This window comes from Tamandua tetradactyla, chromosome 11 (genome assembly GCF_023851605.1).
Source record: "Tamandua tetradactyla isolate mTamTet1 chromosome 11, mTamTet1.pri, whole genome shotgun sequence".
Lineage (NCBI taxonomy): Eukaryota > Metazoa > Chordata > Mammalia > Pilosa > Myrmecophagidae > Tamandua > Tamandua tetradactyla.
This window is the reverse complement of record NC_135337.1, coordinates 74,955,519-74,971,639: the sequence shown is the minus strand read 5'-3', so window position 1 is coordinate 74,971,639 and position 16,121 is coordinate 74,955,519. Positions and strand designations below refer to the sequence as shown.

At 45.6% G+C, this 16,121-nt stretch overlaps 1 protein-coding gene, 1 long non-coding RNA gene and 2 pseudogenes across 3 annotated transcripts in view; 2 read left to right on the top strand and 2 right to left on the bottom strand.

The window, feature by feature from the left end:
• Positions 1-16,121, bottom strand: part of LOC143650304 (uncharacterized) — a 149,227-nt gene that overhangs the window by 15,859 nt on the left and 117,247 nt on the right. The window lies entirely within an intron of this gene.
• Positions 303-5,592, top strand: LOC143649588 (phospholipid phosphatase 2-like). The gene is made up of 4 exons (XM_077119527.1): positions 303-654; positions 4,458-4,515; positions 4,644-4,820; positions 5,033-5,592. The coding sequence occupies exons 2-4, from the start codon at positions 4,492-4,494 to the stop codon at positions 5,180-5,182; spliced, it is 351 nt and encodes a 116-aa protein (XP_076975642.1). The 5' UTR covers positions 303-654; positions 4,458-4,491; the 3' UTR covers positions 5,183-5,592.
• LOC143649587 (MICOS complex subunit MIC19 pseudogene) lies at positions 2,510-4,013 on the bottom strand (annotated as a pseudogene).
• LOC143649586 (26S proteasome non-ATPase regulatory subunit 12-like) lies at positions 12,288-14,316 on the top strand (annotated as a pseudogene).

The following is a 16,121-nucleotide window of genomic DNA, read 5'->3' as shown; positions in this document are numbered from 1 at the left end:
TAATAAAAGGGGATTTATTTCATTAGTTCTGCAGAGGAAAGGCAGCTAACTTTTCACTGAGGTTCTTTCTTAAGTGGGAAGGCACAGGGCGATCTCTGATGGCCTTCTCTCCAGGCCCCTGGGTACCAACAACTTTCTCTGGGGTGACAAAGGCCTGGGCTGAGCTGTGCGTGCTGAGATGAGGAATGCCGAGCTGCTTGGGCTGTGCACATTGAGCTCTCTCATTTAAGCACCAGCCAATTAAGTCAAACGTCATTCATTGCCTGCCAATTAAGTCAAACGTCATTCATTGCAGCAGGCACGCCTCTTAGCCGACTGCAGATGTAATCAGCAACAGGTGAGGTTTATGTACCATTGGCTCATGTCCACAGCAACAGAACTAGGTGCCTTCACCCGGCCAAGTTGACAACTGAATCTAACTGCCACATCTTAGAACTACGTTCTCCATCTGCCACAAGAAGCCGATAAAGAGTTCTTCTTAGAAGCTCTTCAGGTTGATGGTGTCAACACGGTGACATGAAGAGCTACTGAAAATCTCTCCCTGGAGATTCAGCTGAAAAAAGAACAACTCTGAACTGTTGAGAAATTTGGAAGAATACATGGACTGGAGAGGGACCCTACAAATGCTGAATTGACGAAATAGGAGAATCTCAGGTAGGACGGCAAAGAAACAGCAGTGGGGAACCCTCCCAAGGGGGACAAAGATTACAAATTCTCTCACAGCAGTGGGACAGACACTCACTTTTTAGAGACCCAGGGGGCTTTTCTAGGATACACAACAGATTCAAACTGGTGCAGCCCCTGTGAAACTTATTTTTGCAAAGGAGAAGCTAAGCCTACTTGTTATTATGCATAAGAATCCCCCCCAGAGAGCCTCTTTTGTTGCTCAGGTGTGGCCTCTCTCTCTAAGCCAACTCAGCAGGTGAATGCACTGCCCTCCCCACCTATGTGAGACATGACTCCCTGGGATGTTAATTTCCCTGGGAACATGGGACAGGCCTTCTGGGATGTGCTAGGACCCAGCATCATGGGATTGAGAAAGTCTTCTTGACCAAAAGGGGGAAGAGAGGAAGAGACAAAGTAAAGTTTCAGTGTCTCAGAGATTTCAGACAGATTGTAGAAGTTATCCTAGAAGTTATTCTTATGCATTTATAGATATCCCTTTCTAGTCTATCGTGTATTGGAGTGGCTTGAAGAAAGTACCTGAAACTGTCAAACTGTGTTCCAGTAGCCTTGAGTCTCACAACTCTGGACACAACTCTGTGTTTGGGCTTTCTTGGCATCTCATAGGCAGATACATGGCATGTCTAGGCACCTTCTCTCTCTGTGGGCACTCCAAGCATCTCCAAACATCCGTGTCTCTAAAGTGATTGTTCTCCAAAATGTTTCCTATTTTAAAGGACTCCAGTGAACTAATCAAGATTCACCCTGAACGAGAGCAGTCACATCTCCGTTTAACCAAAAGGCCACACCCACAATCGGGCCTCATGTATTTTGGAGCACTCTGGCTCGGCGCATAAATAGTTATGATTGTTATATATCCTTGTTGATTTTTTCTTTTTATTAATACATAGTGTTCTTCTTCTGGAACTGGATTCCAGAATTGGTCCCTTTTAATAATCTGTGTCTCCTTATTGATATTCTTTATTTGGTGAGACATGATTCTCATGGTTTCTTTTAGCTCTTTGGGCATATTTAAAATGCTAATTTAAAGACTTGGTCTAGTACATGTCATGTCTGGGCTCCCCCAGGGATAGTTTCTATTGATTGCCTTTTTTCCTTGTGCATGGATCGTTGCTTCTTTCTTTTTTTTTTTTGTCTTGTATTTTTTTGGTCGAAAGTTGGATATTTTGAATATTATGATGTGACAACTGTGGAGATCAAATTCTCCCCTCTCTTCAGGGTTTGTTTTGCTGCTTCCTCTATTTGTTGCTTGTTTGGTGACTTTTATGAACTCATTTTGTAAAGCGTATTGTCATGTGTGACCATGGTGTCCAGTCTGTTCACTTAGTGATCACCTTGTAATCAGGGAGGGTTTCTTAAATGCCTGGAGACAAAAAAGTCTACCAGCCTTGGCAGTTGGACCTTCGACTCTCCATTGGACAGTGCACAACTCTGCCTTGGCCTTTGTTTCCTGCTTGCTCAGAAGCCAAATGTCGGCCAAGGTGAGCCCTTAGGGACCTCTCAGGGATCCTCCTGACTCAGTCCTGGCCAACTAGATTACCAGGAATGGGGAGCTTTTTTCAAAGCCCTTGTTCCCCAAAGCCTCTCATTCCCCAGCCTTTCTTCCCAAGATTTGTTTGCTCCAGATATTTTCCTTGCCCCGGGCAGCAGGGACTGATGCATTTGTTGTAAATGTTTCCCACAAATGCCTCCCCGGCCTCTTCACTCCCTTTTGCACCATCCCCCAGGCAGGTGGAAGAAGCACCCACAGTTCTGAGCCTGTTCTGCTGCTGGGGAGTGAGGCCAGGGTAAGTTAAAGTGGCACCTGAAGTGGATTTTTTTTTTCGTCAGAAAATATATTTATTATTGATATTGGGTGAAGTGTAGATGTCAATATACACAATAGAGAAGAGGTTGTATAAGCCAAGGTTACCTTTATGTTGATTTTAAAAAAAAAGCCTTATTTTACTTGCAATTATAAACATTATTCTAGTAAAAGAGGTACATTTTCTCTCCTTTTTGTCTTCTTGCATGATCACCATAAGTTAAAAGAAAGCAACTCTATATATTTATATAATCAAAGGAGAACAGAGAGAAAACCTATATGCCACAGCCCACATGATTCCATCCAGCATGGGTGACCAAGATCAACATTTCATGTGCTCTCCTCTCTAACTTAGGCCTCTCCCGTCGTTGTTAGAGTGGAGGTTCAATAGAAGATGGAGCTTGGTTATGGGGAAACATTTATGGTCGGCAGAAGTTGAATGGAAAGTACAAAAAGGCGGAGAGGTCTGAGCTTTTCTTTTCATTATCATAAATGGTTTTTACTAATACTGAAGAGAATCGTTTGATGATCCCTGCTCTAGGCCTTTGCTTTTCATTGTTGCTAATCAAACTGTGATATCCTTCTGTTGAAAACTGTTCTTTGGTGCTTCTCTTTAATGTTCTTCTCTTTAAATATGTTATTTTCTTACTAGGGAAAAAGAAAAAAAGGTCCACCTCTGGAATTAATGTTGATGAGAGTTTTGCTTGCTTTAAAAGCTGATTTTATCCTCCCTTCTCAAGCATGCTCTGTTTAACATGATTGACACTTTGCATGTACTGGCTGGCCAGAGCAGGGCAGCAGAAGGTCTGGTTGGTGTTCTGGTGGTAACACTGGAGGATTTTGGCCTGCAGATCAGCACAGACCGGATGAACCTCATACCGCTTGAACTTTGCTTCTACTTCTTCAGCAGCTTTCTGATATTGCTCAGTGGTGACTTTGTAGAATTCTGAGCTCCTTTCCTCCAGTCTAGCCAGCTGCTCTTTGTAGAATGCATCCTGCTTCTTTATTACTCGGTCTTTCTCTTCCAGCTGCTTAGCCAGGTGCTTTGCCTTAGAGCATTCCTCCTCACTTGATATTCTCTCTCGAAGAATGGCTCTGGTTAACTGCTCATTGGCAGTAGCCCTCTCTCGGTCCAGTCGTTTTTTATTTTCAGATTCTTTCTTAGCTTGTTCCAATGCCAGCTCCTCAGCTACTCTTCTTTTCAGTTCTTCTTCAGAAACTGAGGCACCATAACCACTAGAATACCGCTGAGACTTCAAACCAGATGGAGAGGACTCCTTCATTCGATCAATCACGTTTTCTGAAAGCCGGATGCCGTTCACCACCGCGATGTTCTCATTCTCATCCGCCTCGAAGGTGACCCGGCGGGTGCTGCCCGTCCCGCCCATGGCTCCCGCAGCGATCTAAAATGGACCCACGAGCACTTCACGCCCCACGCACACACTCGAGCATGAAGGGGCCCGACGCCTTCACTTGCACGGCGGGAGCAAGGCCACGACCCCAAAATGCAAGGAGAAGGCGCCGGTCCTGAAGTGGATTTTTCTTGCCTATGCTTTCCCCTGCTTGTTGCAACCGTTTAGTTAGTTTTTGGAGTTCTAAACTGTTGGCTGTGGTTTTTCATTGCTTTTACGGACGGATGGACTTCTGGAGTTCCTTACCCTGCCATTTTCTCTGACATCTGTTGTCAGAATTTGAAGTTATATTACAAGAAGACGTGAAATTTGCATCAAGAAATATTTCTCCAACTGGGATGTGATCATGTCTGGTGCTGACTGGGCTGCCACTTAAAGACCTTTCTTGATCCATGTGCTAAATTTTGGGAGAGATGGGTCAGGAAGGGTTTTGAAACGGGGTGCCGAGCGGGCTGCCTGGGCTCTGGGTGGCCTCAGTGGCTCTCATTGGGTAATCCTCATCCTCACTGGGTGGCCCTCCCTGACCTTTGCTGCCCTCGCTGCCCCTTCTCTCCTAGATTGTCCTTCTACTCCGGACACTCGTCCTTCACCATGTACTGCATGGTCTTCCTGATGGTGAGTCTCGTTCCCCAAGGCCTCACCCTTCCCCGGGATTCAGTTTCCCCGCCTGGTGGGAGGGGCTGCCTGGAGGTGGCGGGGATGCCCGGTGGTCCCCCAGGCCAATGCCGCCCCCCTTCCCCCAGCTCTATGTGCAGGCGCGGCTCAGCGGGCGGAGGGCGCGGCTGCTGCGCCCCACGGGGCAGTTCTTCTTGGTCACCTTTGCCCTCTACGTGGGCTACACCCGCATGTCCGACCACAAACACCACTGGAGCGACGTCCTCACTGGGCTCCTGCAGGGGGCGCTGGTGGCCGGCCTCACCGTGAGCCCCTCGACCCGGCGGACCCCGTTTGTCCTCCTCCCCCATCAGAGACTCCACTTGATCCTCTCCCACCAGGGACCCCGCTTTATTCTCCTCCCCCCAACCTCCCCTGTCGGGCCCCACTGCCCCTCACCTCCTATTCCCTACCCGGGACCCCACTCCCCGCCATCTCCGGGCGCCACCTGCTTAGCTGTCACCTTCTCGTTCGCCAGGTCCGCTACATCTCTGACTTCTTCAAAGTCCGCCCCCCGCAGTGCTGCCTGGAGGGGGAGGAGGTGGAACGGAAGCCCAGCCTGTCCCTGACGCTGACCCTGGGCGACACTGACCGCAACCACTATGGATACCCCGTGTCCTCCGCCTGAGTGCGGGACCCCCTGGGCGGCCGAGTCTGGCAGTAGATGGCCCTCCGATGGCCCACCCCCAGATGGACCCCCGGATGGACCCCCGGATGGACGCATGGATGGACTCACGGCCTGGGAGGCCCCCCCGGGTGGATCCCCACGGATGGACCCCCGGATGGAACTGCAGTCTATGGTGCACCTGGGTGGGGGCGGGTGGGTGGTGGAGTGGGTCCCCTCCTCCTACTTCCCATGTATGGACCAGCGTTTCTGGGGGTGCCTGCGGCGGCCCTGAGCCCCTGGGGTGGGGACCCTGCTCTCCTTGCAGTCTGAGGGCCACCCCCCTCCTGTAGGGATGAGGGAAGGGCCCGGGGGGCAGGACACAAACCGTTTTTGTAAGATGTGGTATATATGTGGCTTTTTAGTGGAAGAGACCGTCTTTGACAAACTTCTGCCTGCGTCTGTTCCTTCCAGCGCATTCTGAGGCGCCTCCCCCAGCCTCCGCACACCTGGACAGGGCGCCCCCACCCCCCGCGTGCCCACACAGGTGCCCAGCAGTCGGACAGGCGGCCCCAGGCCCATAGAAATCCTGTGGTAACACCTGAGCGGGAAGGCTCCTGTAACGGGGAGAAGAGCGGGAAATGGAAGGGGGCCCCGTATTTGGGGGTGACAGGGGCGTCCCTCTGAGGGACAGCTGAGGGGCTGCTAGGCCCACGCATGCAGCGTTTGCGGGAGAGGTGGGTATGTGCTGGGGTTTCACCGACTCCGCTTGGCTCTCCGCGTCTCCACGTCTCGGCTGCCCGGACCCTGTCCTACACTGACCCACGCAGAAGATGCTGTTTCCGGACACAAGTGCTGTGACGGTCCCCTGCTAGCTCGGTTGACAGGGGAAGGAGGCCCAGCTGCAGGACGCCAGCAGCCGAGGGTCAGGAATGCGGCTTCATGGGAGGTGCTGGGCGGTGCCTGGCCAGGGAAACCACCGCGAAGCTCCCCGCGCCCGGGGGGTGCAGGACCCAGCAGAAGGCATGAGGGTCACTGCGCGTGAGGAGGACACATCAGGCTGCGAGCTGTGTCCACTTGTGTCCACGTCAGTGCAGGGGGACGCTTCCATCCAGATCCCACGGCGGCGCCTTGAATAGGGAGGCAGAGGGGAATTGGGGAGGTGGGTGCCCCTGGTGCCAGCCACCGCCTCGCCCTCCTCCCGGGCAGTGGCCTCGGGATCCCTGGAAGCCGGGAGTGCAGGGATGGTTTTGGCCAGAACAATGGGTGCGACTCAGTGTGGTTTGCTGGAGGACACGGGTATGTTCCTGGACAGCTGATGAAGAAGAGGGAGTGGGGGAAACACGGGTGAGGGAGAGGAGGATGGAAGGGGGAAGGTGAGGGAGAGGGAGAGGAGGGGGAGTGGAGGAGGGAGAGGAGGAGAAAGGTGTTTTAAAGCGAGTGGGAAGTTCAGTTTATTGATTATGCAGTGGGAGTATTGCGTTCCAATGATGGCATTAGTACAATTAACCAAATGAATGACCATATGGTGAATTAGTAAAGAAACCTTACCTTGTAATTCTATGATCCTCCCCTACGGGGCGGGGAAGGACAGGGCATGGATGGCAGGGACATTTCTTCAGGTGCCTGCTTCTCTGCCCAGGTGGGCACACCGTGCACTCAGCAGCAGGCAGTGCCCCCAGCCCAGTGGGCTTTCCCAGAACCAGGGCTGTTCTTGGGCTGCGAGCAGAGCAGGGGTTCTGAACATCAAGAGATGTTTTGCTGTAAATTTGAACAGTCAGTATTCACATTGTGATACTTAAACCACTAAAAATGTTTGTACATCACCTACAAGAATCAACCTCAGTTTATGAAACAAGGAAATTGATATATGCAATCAGGGTTTGTGGTTGGGAGAAAGAAAAAATAAAATCTCAATGCTGAGGGGGAAAGGCAAATGTGATCATTGATCATTGAAGTTTCTTACGAATTTATGGCCAGTGGATTGCCTTGTTAAATTCCCAGTATGTTTCAGGTTGAGGCCCTTATACTTACATAATCAGTCTATTTAATGGATTAGTCAAATGTCCTCAGCCACATAATGACTTGATCTACATAAATACTTAGAAACACCTTGCCCTTGACAATGGGCGATTAGTACAGAAAACTTAGAAAGTTATGAAGATGACTTAGGAATATTGAGAGATATTGCAATGCAGTGAAAGGGTACACTTATTCTTACATCCAGAGCTCTGTTTTGGGACTTAGGCAAGGACACACCCAATGTTGAAATTGCATTGATGGACCCACTGGCCCTCTGTGATGTGCTTCTGGATTGAGGGGCACACTGCCCACTTCTCCTGGAAGCTCCCAGCCAGCAGGAAAGTTCTCACAGCTCAGAAGCCAGGTCATGCCAGGTGTTTTCTTTTCTCCTCCAAAGAAACCTGCTCTCCAGCACTATTTTTAAACTGCTGTTCCTCAGGCGAGGGTGCAGCTAAATGAATTGTACCATTGTGAAATGGAAAGTGAACTCAACTTGCAAAATAAAGCAGGAAAAATGAGAAACACATTTGAAATATTTTAGGATGCTAGTTCTGTGGAAAATCACGCCCTGTTATTGGTTGAGTTCTGCCTGTCACCCCCCAAAAAAGACATCTTCAAGGCCTAGCCACCACCCCCCATCCCCACCCCAGTCCCAAGAATATGACCCTGTTTGGAAATAGTGTCTTTGAATATATGATGAGTTAGGATGAGGCCAAACTAGACTGGGTGGTCCTAATCCAATATGACAGGTCCTTATAGGAGAAAATGTGGACACAGGACAGTGCCACATGAAGCCCGAAACTGAGATTGAAGCCAGGGGTGGCCAGCAAACCAGAAGCTAGTGAGAGGCAAGGAAGGGTATTCTCCATACAGATTTCAGATTTGTCCCCAGAACTGTGAGACAGTCAATGTTTAAGTCACCCAGTTTATAGTTCTCTGTAGTTGCTGTCAGGAGCATGGTGCTGCTGTAACAAATACCTAAGAATGTGGGAATGGCTGTGGAATCAGCTAACGAGTAGAAGCTAGAAAAACCTAGGTTTCCTTGAAGAGACTGTTCTAGTTTGCTAGCCTCCAGAATGCCACAAACCAGAAACAAAATGGCTTTAAAAAGGGGAACTTTACTAAGTTGCAAGTTTACAGTTCTAAGGCCGAGAAAATGTCCCCATTAAAGCAAATCTATAAAAATGTCCAAATTAAGGCACCAACAAGAGGTTACCTTCACTCAAGAAAGGCCAGTGAAGTTCAGAGTTTCTCTCTCAACTGGAAAGGCACATGGCGAACACGGCAACATCTGCTAGCTTTCTCTCCAGGCTTCTTGTTTCATGAAGCTCCCCGGGGAGTATTCCTTCTTCATCTCTAAAGGTCTCTGTCTGCTTGGGCTCTCTGCTTCTCATCACTCTCTCCTCGTTGTAAAAAGGGACTCCCTCCAAATGCTTCCTCTTTTAAAGGATTCCAGTTAACTAATGAAGACCCACCTTGAATGGGTGGAGTCACATCTCTTTCTGTTCAAAGTTAATACCCACGATCAGGCACACCACATCTCCATAGAGATAATCTAATCAAAATATTCCAGCCTACATTGTTAAATAAGGATTAAAAGAAAAGGCTGCTCTCACAAGATTGGCTCAGGATTAAAACATGGATTTTCTGGGGTGCATAATCCTTTCAAACCAGCACTGACTTTTAGTAGAAGCGTGGAAGTTAAAAGCAATTCTGGTAAGGGCTCAGAGAAAATGAGAGCTGTAGACAAAGCTCCTATGAGCTTAGAGAATACTAGGTCAGTACAAACAGAATGCTCTAGAACTGCGAATGCTAAAGGCGCTTTGGACGAGACCACAGATGGAAATGAGGGTCGTTTTATTGGAAAATGGAGGAAAGAAGATCCTTGTAAAAAGTTGCAGTGAACTTGGTGGAATTGTGTTCTGATATTGGAACTTGAAAGTGGCAAGCTAGGAAACTTAGTGGAGATTTTTGAGCAAAGTGTGGAAGGTGCAGCATGGCTTCTCCTTGCTTATAATAAAATGTAAAAGAGAAGAGATAAATTGAAGAATGAACCAGTAAGCTAGAAGCCACCTGATGTTTTGGAAAATTCTCAGCCTATCCCAATAGGGTGCTCTGGAGGCAGGACCAAGGCTGTGGCTAAAGAGATTAGAAATGCAACTTGTGGCTCAATCAACCATCTCATCATGAGGCAGGTATGCAAATATGGTGAAAACCACGAGGCCAATGTGGTTTTCGAGAACTTTGTACCAGCAGAACCACTGGGAACTTGGCCTAAGAGGGACAGAGATGGGGTGAAATGAAAGAAGAGCACCTCAAGGGCAGTGCCAACAGATGTGGAGGTCTGGGCTGGCGGGTCTCATTGGTCAGGAGGGTGAGGCCGCCTTTCTCTGTGGACTGGCATTGGACCCACAGGTCACTCAGGCCTTGAAGTCTAGTGAAATTTGCCCGATGGGTTGCAAATTTGCCAAGACCAGAAACCTCCTTTCTCCTTCCAATTCTCCCTTTTGGAATGGAAATGTCTGCCCCATGCCTGTAGAACAGGTAACTTGTTTTAGAGTTTCAGAAGTCCACGGATGGGAAGGAATTGCCCCAAAATGGATCATTCTCATACTCTCAGCCATACTTTATTTAGATGATTTGAAAGATGGGATTTTGGTCACAGAGTTGGTACCGCAATGGCTGAAGACTTCTAGGGATATCGGGATGAAGAGAATGTATTTTGCTCGTGGGAAGGACCTGAATTTTGAGGGTCCCAAGGGCAGACTGTTATGGGTAGAATTGTGCTCCCCAAAATGACAGGCTCAAGTTCTAACCCCCCGTTCCATGAATGTAGTCCCTATTTGGATAGGGGTCTTTGAAAATGTTATTAGTTAGATGAGGCCAAAGTGGGTTAGGTTGAGTGCTATCCAATATGACTGGTGTAGAACAGAAACAAGTTATCTGTTCTACAGGCATGGGCCAGACATTTCCATTCCAAAAGAGAGAATTGGAAGGAGAAAGGAGGTTTCCGGTCTTGGCAAATTTGCAACCCATCGGGCAAATTTCACTAGACTTCAAGGCCTGAGTGACCTGTGGGTCCAATGCCAGTCCACCAGAGAAAGGCGGCCTCACCCTCCTGACCAATGAGACCCGCCATCCCAGACCTCCACATCTGTTGGCACTGCCCTCGAGGTGCTCTTCTTTCATTTCACCCCATCTCTGTCCCTCTTAGGCCAAGTTCCCAGTGGTTCTGCTGGTACAAAGTTCTCGAAAACCACATTGGCCTAGTGCAATTCACAGGGATCCTCATGCAATTCACAGAGGAGGTTTGGATAGACAGACAGACACAGGGGCAAAAGCCATGTGAAGAGGAGGCAAAGATTGAAAACTCAAGGGTTTTCAGAGCTAGGCAGGGTTTTCCCTACAGATTTTACATTTAAAGCCTCCAGATTCATGAGGCAATCAGATTTCTGTTTTAAGCCATCCAGTTTGTGGTCCTTTGTTACAGCAATCCTAGGCAAATGAGATACCCCTGTGCCAGCTGGAAAGGATTTACGTACTCTAGAAAAGCCATACTTTAATCCTAACTAATCTTTTGTGCAAGCAGTCCTTTCTTCTAAGCCTTAATCAGTACTATATATTGGAAACTTGATTAGGTTATCTCCACAGAGATGTGACTCACCCAGTTGTGGATATGAAGTTTTGAATAGAGAGATGTGATTTCACCCATTCCAGGTGGGTCTTGATTACTTCACTGGAATCCTTTAAAAGAGGAAGCATTTTGGAAAAGCCTTGAGATTCTGAGAGAGCAGAGAATGACAACAGAATGATGAGAGCCACGAAGCAGAGATCCCACACCGCCAGAGACCTTTGGAGATGAAGAAGGAGTATGTCGGTGGGGGAGCTTCATGAAACAAGAAGCCTGAAGAGAAAGCTAGCTGACATTGCCATGTTCGCCATGTCCCTTTCCAGTTGAGAGAGAAACCCTCAACTTCATTGGCCTTTCTTGAGTGAAGGTAACCCAGACTTGCTTTAATGGGGACATTTTCTCAGCGTTAGAACTGTAAATTAGCAACATATTAAATTCTCCTTTTCAAAAGCCATTGTTTCTGGTATATCATATTCCAGCAGCTAGCAAACTAGAACCGTGGCTGATTCAGTCAATGACTAATTGGTCCCATGAACTACAGGCTCTGACAGAACATTACCTGGTTCACTTGAGAAGGCCAGCATTATGCTGTTATGAATTTCAGATAAAGTCATCATCAGAAAATTACAGGTCAATTTCCCTTATGAATATAGATGTAAAAATCCTTAACTAAATAAATACTAGCAAACAGAATCTGGCAGCATATTAAAAAAGATAATATGCCATAACCAAGTAGGATTTATTCCAGGTCTTCAAAGATGGATCAACATACAAAAACCAATCAACGTTAACAAACCACATAAATAGTGATGGAAAAAGCCCACAATGATCTAATTTGTTGGCATAAAATTGTCCATAGTATTTTCTTGCCCTTTTTATATTTTAAAGTCATTAACAATGCCACCATTTTCCTTTCTGATTTCAGCTATTAATGTCTTTTCTCCTTCTTTGTCAGTGTAGCTCAAGATTTGTTAATTTTAGTGCTCTTTTTCTTGACTCAGTTGTCTTTCTATTGTCTATTTTGTTTGTCCTGCTTGTATCCTAATCATTTCCTCCCTTCTCCTAACTTTTGGGTTACTTTGATTTTCTTTTTCTAGGTCTTCAAAATGTGCAGTTTGTTATTGATTTGAGATCTGTTTTTAAAATATAGGCATTTTTGCTATAAATTTCACCCTGAACACTCCCTTTGCTTCAGTGCATAAATTTTGTATGCTGTGTTTTCGTCTTTATTTTCTACTTGTGATTTCTTCTTTAACTCATGAGTTATTTAAGAATGTACTGTTTAATTTCCATGTATTTACAAAATTTCCAGTTTTCCTTCTGCTTATTGCTTTCTGGATTTGTTTCATTGTGGTCTGAAAAGACACTTAGTATTATTTTAATATTTTACAATTTATTGAGACTTGTCTTGAAGCCTAGCATATGGTCTATAGTGAAAAATGATCCATGTGCACTCAAGAAGAACATGTGGGTGTGGGTGACTAGTGGTGGCCGAAGCAGGGGGACATCAAGGGACGTTCAGGCAGGGACCATGGCGGACGGCGGCTCGGAGGGGGCCGATGGGCGCATCGTCAAGATGGAGGTGGACTATAGCGCCACTGTAGATCAGCGCCTGCCGGAATGCGAGAAGCTGGCCAAGGAAGGAAGACTTCAAGAAGTCATTGAAACCCTTCTGTCTTTGGAAAAACAAACCCGTACTGCTTCTGATATGGTGTCCACATCCCGTATCTTAGTTGCAGTAGTGAAGATGTGCTATGAGGCTAAAGAATGGGATTTGGGCGGGCCGCGGTGGCTCAGCGGGCAAGAGTGCTTGCCTGCCATGCCGGAGGACCCCGGTTCGATTCCCGGCCCCAGCCCATGTAAAAAAACAAGCGAACAAACAAAATATAATAAAAAATAAAGATGTTTCCCTTTCTTCCTCCCTTCCTTCCTTCCATCCTTCCTTCCTTCTCTGTCTTTCTAAAAAAAAAAAAATTCAAAAAAAAAAAAAGAATGGGATTTACTTAATGAAAACATTATGCTTTTGTCAAAAGGCGGAGTCAGTTAAAACAAGCTGTTGCAAAAATGGTTCAACAGTGTTGTACTTATGTTGAAGAAATCACAGACCTCCCAGTCAAACTTCGATTAATCGATACTCTATGAATGGTCACAGAAGGAAAGATTTATGTTGAAATTGAGCGTGCTCGACTGACTAAAACATTAGCAACTATAAAAGAACAAAATGGTGATGTGAAAGAGGCAGCTTCTATTTTACAAGAGTTACAGGTGGAAACCTATGGGTCAATGGAAAAGAAAGAGCGAGTGGAGTTTATTTTGGAGCAAATGAGACTTTGCCTAGCTGTGAAGGATTACATTCGCACACAAATTATCAGCAAGAAAATTAACACCAAATTTTTCCAAGAAGAAAATACAGAGAAATTAAAGTTGAAATATTATAATTTAATGATTCAGCTGCATCAACATGAGGGATCCTATTTGTCTATTTGTAAGCACTACAGAGCAATATATGATACTCCCTGTATACAGGCAGAAAGTGAAAAGTGGCAGCAGGCTCTGAAAAGTGTTGTTCTCTATGTTATCTTGGCTCCTTTTGACAATGAACAATCAGATTTGGTTCACCAAATAGGCAGTAACAAGAAGTTAGAAGAAATTCCTAAATACAAGGATCTTTTAAAGCTTTTTACCACAATGGAGTTGATGCGTTGGTCCACACTCGTTGAGGATTATGGAATGGAATTGAGAGAAGGTTCTCTTGAAAGTCCTGCAGCTGATGTTTTTGGTTATATAGAGGAAGGTGAAAAAACGTGGAAGGACTTGAAGAACAGAGTTGTTGAACATAATATTAGAATAATGGCCAAGTATTATACGAGGATAACAATGAAGAGGATGGCACAACGTCTTGAACTATCTGTTGATGAATCAGAGGCTTTTCTCTCGAATCTAGTAGTTAACAAGACCATCTTTGCTAAAGTAGACAGATTAGCAGGAATTATCAACTTCCAGAGACCCAAGGATCCAAATAATTTATTAAATGACTGGTCTCAGAAACTGAATTCATTGATGTCTCTAGTTAACAAAACTACACACCTCATAGCCAAAGAGGAGATGATACATAATCTGCAATAAGGGTTTCAGTGTCCTTGATGCTTTTAGAAAAGAGTTAAAATTGGAAGTAATTAAAAAAAAAAAAGACTATTATCATGGTGTATATGTTGGTTGGGTTTTTTCCCCCTTCTATTCTCAACTCCTTTGTCTAAAATTTAAAAGATAGTGAATATGTTTGAGGCCCTTTTTAACTTTTAGGATCCTGGATTTCATTCATTGTTTAACTTTATGTTTGTAATTGGTACAAAAATATAACATTTTTATTATCTGAGTACTCAAATTGTGTCATAACTTACTCAAATATATTTTCTATTGTTGGGAACCTTTTTAGCAATTTGTTTCATTCCACTAACAACCATAATTATAATAATAAAAGCATTATGTGCACGTTTTAAAAAAAAAAAAAGAAAGAAAAAGAAGAACATGTGTCCTCTCGTGGGGTCACGTGCTCTGTATAGGTCTGTGTTCTAGTTTGCTAGCTGCCAGAATGCAATATAGAAACAGAATGGCTTTTAAAAAGGGGAATTTAATAAGTTGCTAGTTTACAGTTCTAAGGCCGAGAAAATGTCCCAATTAAAGCAAGTCCATAGAAATGTCCAATCTAAGGCATCCAGGGAAAGATACTTTGGTTCAAGAAGGCTGATGAAGTCCAGGGTCTCTGTCTCAAGTGAGAAGGCACATGGCGAACAGGGTCAGGGTTTCTCTCTCGGCTGGAAGGGCATGTGGTGAACACGGCACCATCTGCTAGCTTTCTCTCCTGGCTTCCTGTTTCATGAAGCTCCCTGGGAGGCATTTTCCTCCATCGCCAAAGGTCGCCGGCTGGTGGACTTCTGCTTCTCATGTTTTTGTCATTCTGCCCTGCTATCTCTCAATCTCTCACATTCTCCAAAATGTTTCCTCTTTTATAGGATTTCAGTAAACTAATCAAGACCCCACCGGATGGGTAGAGACACATCTCTACCTAATCCAGTTTAACAACCACTCTTGATTGAGTCACATCTCCAGGGGGATGATCTAATTACAGTTTCAAACACACAGTACACTGAATAAGAATTAGAAGAAACAGCTGCCTTTACAAAATGGAATTAGGATTAAAACATGGCTTTTCTAGGGTACATACATACTTTCAAACTGGCATAACCCCAAACCCTGCTCTCAGACTGATATCAGTGGTAATCATTCACTCAGGCCATGTGGATTTTCTTCTTCCATCTCCTTAGGGATTTTTATTATGATGTCATTGTCCCTGTTGTCATTTGTTATTTTATTTTTCTCCATACTGCTGCCATTGTTGTTATACCATTGAAAAAAGCTTCTGTATCCATGTAATTTTTTTTCTTTTGGTATGATGTGTGGCAGGGTCACATTTCATTGTTTTTCCATGTGAGTATCCTGCTATTGCAGCACCATTTGTTGAATTTTTGTTTGTTTGTTTCCTTCGCTTGTTTTTGGGGGAAGTGCATGGACTGGAAATCGAACCCAGGTCTCCTGCATGGCAGGTGAGAATTCTACCACTGAGCTACTCTTGCACCCCCTTCATATGAATTTAATGAAAATGAAGACAAGTTTCCTAATATACAAATATCTCATACCCGGTCATCCAAGGCCCCTCACCATGCTCTCCAAAAAATCTGAAAGCCATTTATGGGGACCAGGACCATTCCCAGGCACTAGGGCAGGCCCACTAGTTGTCACTTCCTGGCTTGGGTATCTTTTGGTGCCCAGTGGTCAGAGGAACTACCCCTAAATTTCCTAAGTCTCTCACTGGTGGCCAGGAATTGTCCATGATGTTTTGGGCAGTCTATGAAGGCAAGCCTGGCTGGGGTCCCCCTTGATGCTAAGTATTGGATGTATATCATCGATATTTTCCAAATTCCTATAGGGCCCTGGACAGGCTCCAGCCAGCCCAAGGACCTTGAGGATAGCAACCTCTTAACTGCTCTAGGTGTCTTGTTGGTCCCAGTTGTCAGGTGAGTCCCCAGATATTGTTCCAAATTGCCACTCCATCCCCACTCCCGTCGCTGCTGATGGGACAATCTGTGTGCAGGCTGAGGCTGTCCCAGCTTGCTTCTCTCCAATAAGGAGGAAGACACACTCACCCCACTCATAATAATAATAAAAAAGATCATTACTAATTTCCCACAGAATTATACTTTTGTTGTAAACCTTAAGTTGGGAATATATATGATGTTCCTTTTCTGATTT